This window comes from Rhododendron vialii, chromosome 6a, assembly GCF_030253575.1.
Source record: "Rhododendron vialii isolate Sample 1 chromosome 6a, ASM3025357v1".
Classification (NCBI taxonomy): Eukaryota; Viridiplantae; Streptophyta; class Magnoliopsida; order Ericales; family Ericaceae; genus Rhododendron; species Rhododendron vialii.
In genome coordinates this window covers 11,641,099-11,650,253 of record NC_080562.1, presented here as the reverse complement: position 1 = coordinate 11,650,253, position 9,155 = coordinate 11,641,099, and the positions used below count along the sequence as shown (strand labels likewise).

Below are 9,155 nucleotides of genomic sequence, written 5' to 3'. Positions count from 1 at the left end.
ATGTTTACGCAAGATGGGAAATGAGGGATTTGATTCAAACGAGCCATCACATTGATCAAGTATGATGCGTCAGCTACCTTCCCATTCCTACCAAAGCGTTGAGGGATTTCATTGTTGGATTCTTCATCGTTCTCAACAAAGACTCTGTCTAAAGACAGTGTTGAAGAAATAAAATATTTATTGTAGAATATTTGTTGTCTATTGACTATATTTGTCTTTTGAAGACACATCAAGTAGCTATTGGAGCTAAAGTCATCCTCGTTTGTTTTGACATGCCTGACAAAGTTTTCATTTTTCTGTTGCTATATTCCAGATGGCTCTTCGGGCACCATTAGATGGTGGCCCATGCATGCTACGAAGTAGCTTTGGAGATTGGGAAGTTGCAGCTATGTGCTTCCGCAATGATTCACATCGTTTGGTATACAAACCTTCGAGGAGTTTTGTTTGTAAGTATGCTGAAACATTAGCCATTGATGGACGGCGGTGGGATTCAGCAGTGGAAGTAGTTCCATGGCCTAACAAAATGATTTATGCCTCATTTCTATATCTTTTCCAAATCAGTTAGTATTCTTTTTGGACCTTAAATTTGTTAAATCAGGATTTCTTTGATATTTTTGCCTTATTACTCTTTTTTTTTTTGTGACTAATCGTTGTCATTCTGCTTGTTGCAGATGATGAAACTTGCTGGTTTGTTAAAAATATTGAAACCGATATTAATGCTGAGTTTGTGAGAAGATTTGCTTATTAAGTTCGTTGTCATTGTACAGGGTCATGTGAATGCTCATTTGATATTCAACTTTATACCACGATCAACCTTTAAAGTTCAGGGACACATTAGGTTTTGTTCATTTAGGTATTTTGACTCATCTCATGCTCAGTATTTTGTAATTTTAGGTATTCGTTATGTTGATGATTGCTTTGTTGTCTGCAATCAATTTTGTAAGTTCTTCGCACTTTGCAATTATTTTCCTAAAATATTGGCAAGTGATATTTCATTGAGCAATATATATCTAAATAAATGCTTTTTGTTGTGTTGTTTGTTTAGTACTGTGAATACCCAAAAATTGTCTATTTCTTATGTCCATTCTTCGGCTGCTTGATGGTACATTGACAATGGGAATTTCACTGGCATATTGCTAAAATTGGTATCTTGTTTTCGACCCCCCCCCCCCCCCCCCCCCCCCCCCCCCCCCCACCCAGTGAAAACACAAAAAGTGTGTTGATTGCAGCATCGTACATACACTTGAAACACAGAGAACAAGTGAAATACAACTCTGAATTTCCTACCCTGAACCTCAAAATTGGGTAGTGTGGGCACACGCCTGATAAGCACCCAATATTGTAGATAGTTGGTGCGCTTAGTCCCGTTTTATGTTGCATTAATTTGCGTTTATGTAGCTTTTATTAAGGTTTTGCACGTAAGGTTCGTTTGAGGATGTTTCAGGTTTTACGCCCTATCAAGGGTGATTTTGATGCCTTGGACATGCCTCAGGGGAGTCCGAGCTTCCAAGACCAAGTGGCGAAGTGCCACCATTCTCTAATGAGCAAGATACGAAGCATCGGGTGAAGTTCAGAAGAGTCGAGTGCCAAGCCTTGTAGCTAGAAGCCAATTCTGGAGTTAAGCTTCAGGTATCCATACAACCGTTTTGGTTGTATCCATACGGTGGCCTTATATTTTGGACAGATTCCTACGTATCCATACACCATTCTGGTTGTATCCATACAGCTCTTCTACGGAGCATTTCCAACACAAGCTTAACAGCCCGGTATCCATACAACCGTTTTAGTAGTATGGATACAGTTGGCTTTCCGACAGATTTTTCTGATTTTTGAACATTCCATTTATGGAATAGTTGCTACTTTTGGGAAGTGCTAGGATTTTTGTTATGAGAGAAGGGTTGGATTGTATAAATATCACACACTCTCTCTCTCATTGGGACCTAGATACATTTTACTTTAAGTCTTTTAATTTCATAACTTCCTCCATAGCTTTTCAAGCTTTTGAAGTTGAAATTTCTCAAGAACACATTAAGGTATTTACGTTACGTTAATTTCTCGTGTATTAAAGTTGTTCGTATGCTTTGGATCCTTTACAAAATCAAGTTTATTTCCGGTTCTATTGGTTAAAAAAATGTTTGTCAATTCTAGCATGCTTTCTAGTCTTCTTAATATGCATGAGTAGTTGATTAGGCTTGGCTACGGAGTGATTAACGTCATGTGACTTATGTTAATCTTACCTTTCTCAACTAAATACTTGAGATTCGGTATGGAAAATGAGCGTGGTTCGCTTTTTATGTAACAAAACTTGTCGATGTTAACCTTCGGTGATCATATGCTAGCACATACGGTTCCGTGAGCTATGTCTCGTCTCGTGTTTGCCAAGAGAATAAAAGAGCTCGCTTGTTCTTCATACTTAATTTCTAGTCTTTAATGGTTTCATAGCAAAATCTTCCGGTTGATAGCCTATGCCGTGCGATTCAACCGTGTTTTCGTTGAGAATGGTTAGTTGGCCTAAGTTACGGGCGTTATGAACTTCTACGCCTTGCCGCTTGTTTAATCTAGTTAAAACTCATTTCTAGTCTTTTTCATAAGAGCATTTTTCACCATTCAAAATAAAACCAAAAGTTGGCCGTCTAAACGCCGCAAACCCTTACATCTAAAAATCCTAGCAAGCTATAAAGACCATCTCCGTGGGAACAATTCCGGACTTCCGGATATTATGCTGACAATGACCTAGCCCTACGCTCGGGGTAATTCAACCTATTTCGACGGTTAGGTTGAGCTGAAGCAACGCCCCAAAAATTCCATTTTTGTGTATAAAATTGGGTGCGCCCTTTTTTGGAAAAGCGCGACGAAACGCTTCGATTCAGAGTCACCACTCGGGTTTTAGCGGTGAAATACCCAAGGAACCGAACTTGAAACGTTTGCTACGTGTTTGGTTTTGAAAAGGCGTAGACTGATCCGTTGTCACCTTCGATATTTGAGGTTTGGGAGCCAGGTTACGAGAGGGGAAGGGTTTTACGGCACCCCTCTCGCCCAATCCGGAGATCGGTCCCTACTCGAACATTTTGTAAAACATTAGACAGTTAGGGCGGGGAAACAGTTGAAGGGGATTAAATTTGTAACAAGTTGCATTTATGTGGCAAAATGTGATGGATGATTTATTGAAATAATGAATAATGGATTGAGAACAAGCATCTGTGAGCGTTTAGATAAACTGAAACATGCTGGCCCAGAATGACGTACGCAGGAAGAAACCTGTATGCACTGACTGTGCCACTGCATACAGTGGTTACCTACGTACTCCACCCTAGTTCTGGCGTGCACTGGTAGATCTAAACTCACAACTCTTATTCTCAACCCTCTAGACTCTGGAAAGGACCAGCACACACCCAGGACAAACTATGCAATTAGTATAACAACATATATACAATTACAGACAGCATAAATGAATCTGTGGAAACAAAATGGACATAACACCCTATAAACAGTGTGGGAAACAAGTTGAGGCCAAAACTAAGCTACCTTCCAAGGGCCAGCCATTGGACTTTGACCTAACTGTCGTACGCCAGTCAAGAGAGACCGTATGCCAGTTATGTCATTTGTTCAATGTTTGGCTTTGCATTATCTGGGCTCTGGATCATGACCAGAAGTATCCCAGAGGCCTTCTAAAGCAGAAATAGTAAACAAATAACTACACAGTTCTAAATACAGAAAGCTATAAACTGGTTATTTGCATGCAATTGGGTGTCGAAAATAAAAATGAAAATAGAAAATGGATGATCAACGATCCCCACACCAGTATTGCACATACCACCATTACTGGCGTACGGTTGTATAGTACTGGCGCGCGCCACTGATGATCCCACACGATCTTTGAAACTCTGCCAGCTTTAGGGCCAGGACTGGTATTGATTACCAGTCTTGACCCTGCCAGCCCCACTCAAGAGTCCGAACATAAAGTCTACAAAAAGGTGGTATACCTTTGGTTTGAGGTTGATAGAGTGGATGAGCTTTGAACTTGAGGTTAGAGGGATGAGTGATGAATGAGAAGGTTGTTGTGGTAGATGGGAATGTTTTCCTTGCTTGCTCTTTCAAAGAATTAAAGAAAGGAAGGCAAAGAACTTAAGAGAAAGAGTGACAAAGGGAACTTGAGTTCTTAATGAGTCTAATCCTTGTCAACCCCTTGCATATAAATGCAAAGGGGGGTATTTATAGCCAAAGGGGGACTGAGAAAGGGCAGTAACCAGAGGGGTTGAGGCTGGTTGGGTTAGAGAGGGAGAGCCTTCCATGCATTAAATGCATGGGACTAGTTGATGGAAGATGTAGGAGAGAGAGGGAACAATTCTGCATGATTACAATCATCAGGAAACTGTTCATCATACTAGGGTGGCCACAAAAATCTTGTGCACATGGTTGAATAGTGATATTTGACGAACTTTTACCAGCATACGCAATCTGCGTATCGGCATGCGTCAGTGGCAACTAAGTCAACGGTCGATGACTGACACGTGGCAGTTCACTAGCGCACGCCTACATGGTACCAGCGCATGCAAGTAGGGTTTTGCTGAGGCCATTTGATTCTGGCTTGAAGGGTTTGAAAGAGGTTCGACAAAGGTTTAAATGAGGTTTGGGACACTCAAAGCTCAAACACACCAACAATCTTGAAATGTTATTGACCTTAATCATCATCGGGGAATCAAAGACCATAAGTAAACTAATCCAGATAGTCCAGAATAGGGTGTCTACAAATAGTGTCCACTATCGAACATCATATTAAAATGCTCATCCTAGCATTTGCATGATAGTAATAGTTTAATGGGAGATGGTTAATGTATTGGAACAATTCATATCCATGATTCAAATCAATGTGTCTCGAAAGGATATGGATTTTCAACAAAAATCTTCTTGCTATCTTGTATCTGCATATTAGTATTTGAGATGATTACCGATGAATAAAACTCTTACAGGGTGAGGGAAAAATCTCATGAAAGGGGACGAGAGCAAGAGTGGGAAAGTCTCGTGAGCATTCTCATGACAGACCAAGGGATCGTGATCATAGGTGCAAGAAAAAGGGAACTTACCATAATGATTTTGTCCAGTTTGACGTACTTATTATAGATGCTATACTCAACTCAATCAATTTTGGTTTTTCAGTTGGGTGCAATCGCATTTGGAATACCACCTACTATCATGGATACAACCCGTCTCTTCCCAAATCATATCAATCCTCGCCATGCTTAAATTAAAGAAGTCAAAGAGAACACTGATGAGCCCATTCGGTAGTCGTTGAAATTTATCAAACGGCCGTCAAATTCAATTATTTATTAACCGGACTACAACTAAAGATTTGCATAGTATAGCAAGGAAGTCTGAGTTGATCCACTGTTTGGATTATAGTTTGTAAGGGTTTCCGGCGTTTAGACGGCAAACTTTTGGTTTTCCTTTGAAAGGTGGAGAAACACTCTTATGGAAAAGACTAAAAATGAGTTTTAACTAAGAATTAAAAGCGGTAAGGCAATGGAGTTACTAACGCCCGTAACTTAAGCCATCTAACAATTCTCAACGAAAACACGGTTGAATCACATGGCATAAGTTATCAACCGGAAGGTTTAGCTATGAAAATGGTTAGACTTGATATAGAGTTTGAATAACAAGCTAAACACGAGGTGTGACATCGCTCCCGGAACCATGTGAGCGAGCACATGATCACCGGATTAACAATGCCAAGACTTGCATTCAAACTAATATCAAGGTCATGAACTAGAAGCATAGTTTGAAAAGCGAGCAAGTTCTTTGGTTCTTTTGGCAAACACGAGGCGAGACATAGCTCACGGAACCATGTGAGCGAGCACATGATCACCGGAGGTTAACATCAACAAGTTTTGTTACATAAAAGGCGTACCACGCACATTCACGAACCAAACCTCAAGTTCTAAGATTGAGAAAGACAAGATTAACATAAGTCACGAGGCATTATTCACCCCATGGCCAAGCCTAATCGACTACTCACACATAGCTAAAAGACTAGACATGGTAAGAAAATGGAGCAAAAGATTTAACCGACGGAAACAAAAATAAACTTGAGATTAAGAAAGATCTAGTCCGTAGCTACAACATTAATATACGACAAAACAATAAACGAGAAAGACTTACTTAAGTTCTCGAGGAAATTAACTAAGAAAGCTTAAAAAGACATTAATGGAGTAAGTCCTAAGAAAATAATGTGCAAGATAATAAAGGAGGGAGAGAGGTGGTCCTATTTATACAAAGAGACTCTATCTCTCCTCCAGAATATCCAAAGTACAGCCAAAAGTGAAAACTTGCCACTTATGGAAAGTTAAAAGCTGTCAAAAAGTAAGTCGGTAAGTCTCCCATCTCGATACTTCGATAACCGTATCGATACGGTTCTGTCTTGCTCTGAAACCCAGGATTCCCCGTAGACGACCCGTATCGATACACGCAGAACCGTATCGATACGGAGAACAGCGTATCGATATGCTGAAGGCCGGATTTCTCTCTATTTTGAAACCGTATCGATACACAATAAACCGTATCGATACGGTTTTATTATCCCTGCATCTTGGCCACAGCTTCAGCAGACAGCTCTCAGCAACTTCACTGCTCCTCAGCATCTTATTTTCATTCTCTAAACTTAAGTAAAAGACTACATTTTAAACATTTCTTTTACCTTTTCTTTACTTTAATTTATTTAATGAAAATAAGAAAATACCCCCCATTTGGAAACAATGGCGTTACCAGAATTTCAAGATTTCAATTAAATCAAAATGTCAACCCTCCACTTTTAGTGTAAAATAGAAAACTGCACATTTTTTGCAAGAGAAAATGGCTCAAAACATGACCTTGCTATTCAAATAAAACCTTGCAACTTTGTAGTTACTCTTAGAAAAATTCAAGGATCAATTACCGCAATTTTTAATCTCGAAAATTGATACTTTTTTGGAAAGTCATTTTTCCATACTGAGATAGATTTTAAGGGGCCGACAGGGTCTTCGGGTACTTGGAAGCACTTGGGTCATCCATGGCGTTGAAATGCGCCTTATTTACACATTTTATCTGAAAACACTAAAAACACACCTTACGTGCAATATTGCTATAAAGACTAAATAAAAGCAAGATAAAACAACATAAAACGGGACCAGTCGCACCAAATATCTACAATAATGGGCGCTCATCAAACACTTCCATATGGAACGATTTACCCCTAATCTCGGCAAATATGATCTATCGATATTTCTTAACACACGTGGACTAAGATTTCTTATTTTTAATTCTAAACATGGATGGTTATTGTTTAGTATCATATTAAAATGGGAATGTGTGTGTTTGATGATGATGCTATTTGATTAACGAGATTAAATGGATATAATTGAGAAATTGGGATGTGAGAGTTACTGTAACGCAAGGGTTGGTAAGACATAATGTGGCGAGTATTGATATTTTGATTTTAAAACGTGGAGTTAGAAAGAACGGGACACACATGTGAGGAACTATGAACTTTTGCCTTGAGTTGGTGTCTTGGATGGTTTGAAATGTCGATACTTACCTTTTTTTCTTTTTGTAGACTTTTGATTGTGGTTACCTATGGTTATGATGGTGTTGCGAACACTTGTGTGGTATGAATGCATGTTGGTTACTTATGGTTAGGTTTGTGTATTGTGAAAGGTTTATATTAGTGCCTGCATTTTAGACTCATAGTGGCCCAAAAAAAAAAAGGGGACATGAGGGAGGATACGATAAGTGTTCATCTGAGATTTAAAAGATTAAACTGGGTAATCATATGAGTTCTTTGAAGTCGTATTGTGGTTTAGTTCAAAGTGTCCTTATTCGCTTGATGTTTCTCCTCCCTATACGTAGTGTGTATACTTAGATGAGACGTGGATTAGTGAAGTGAGATAGGAAAGAGAAAACGGTCGTTAAGGAATCCGAAAATGTTTCTAAGTCACTATAACGAGTATGTAACAAAGAGAAATGGTATTAATGATGGCAAGCAAAGGTCTTGAGTGAAAGGTGTTTGTGTGTGGTTAAGAAGTTTGATATGTATGTGATGGAGTTCTAAGTTTGTTTTTGTTTAAAGATTGGGATTGTGTCACATATTCTACTTTAGTCAAAAAGTCATTGTTTTTTTTATTAAGATTTTTTTTCTTGGCATTCATCTTCCCATGAGCATATAAATTTTGTAGAGATTTTCCTACGGGGCAAGTGTATGCTCAACCCTTCCATTTTCAGGTATCAATCCAGGTGTATAGCGTGGAGTGTCAGGGTGCATTGCGGAAGTTGTTTTGAAGGCTTACATTTAAAGAGTTTTTGTTTTGAAGGTTAAATGTAACTTTATTTATATATCTTTTGACTCAATATGATTGTCAAAGATAAACTCTCATTTTTTTTTCTCTTCCAGAACTTGTGGAGATCTTGGGTTGCAATCTCTTGAACTCAAATGTTGAAAGGATGTTAGTATATGAATGGTCTTGGACATGGCATGGCTGTATATATTTAAATTAGGAAGGAAAATAATTTAGGTAGCTAGTTTAGGAATCTGTATATTTGATTATGTGTATTTTCTTATTTCAAGATTTTGTTTCCTTAGTTGATAGGTAGCTTGTATTATGAATTGCCCTCCAATGGGAGAAGAATAAATATTGAGAAATTCGTTCAACATGGTATCAAAGCGGGATAAGAAACCCTAATATTTTTCTTTTTTTTTTTTCTTGTCTCTCTCATACCAAAAAGCAGAAACCCTCGTACCTTTCTTTCGTTTCTCTGAATCTAATTTTGTTCCAACCCTAAACAGAACCCTAGCCACTGTTGGGGTATCTCTCGTCTCACAACTATCTTTCGTTGTTACTGTATCTCGCTGTTACTGTACCTCTTCTACCTCCGACGACCCTCGCCGGAGCTTCTTCCTCCTTCACCGGACACTTGCAGGACTGTAGCAACTCTGGCGATCAGTTTTTGACGCAGATCTGTGATTCGTTTGCAGCTACTGCTCTCTGTTTACATCTGAAACTTACTGGGTCAGAATATTTGAGGCTGTTCGAAACCCCATCTCTCTGATTCTACACCTTTAAGGTATCTTTAATCCTATTTATCTTTGGTTGTCTTCCTTTTTACATCATGGGTGATAAAAACAAGGA

General features: G+C 38.9%; 1 protein-coding gene across 1 annotated transcript; it reads left to right on the top strand.

Annotated features, from left to right (window-relative positions):
- On the top strand, positions 1–1,152 carry LOC131328873 (uncharacterized). The gene is made up of 2 exons (XM_058361830.1): positions 1–560; positions 672–1,152. Exons 1-2 carry the CDS (start codon positions 314–316, stop codon positions 746–748), a joined length of 324 nt encoding a protein of 107 aa, XP_058217813.1. The 5' UTR covers positions 1–313; the 3' UTR covers positions 749–1,152.
- Positions 1,153–9,155: the final 8,003 nt, after the last annotated feature.

Bases quoted from the DNA above. Each gene is read 5' to 3' on its own strand.
- LOC131328873 (XM_058361830.1), top strand. From the start codon at position 314: ATGGCTCTTCGGGCACCATTAGATGGTGGCCCATGCATGCTACGAAGT. The intron at 561-671 runs GTTAGTATTCTT...TGCTTGTTGCAG, and splicing joins TCTATATCTTTTCCAAATCA to ATGATGAAACTTGCTGGTTT.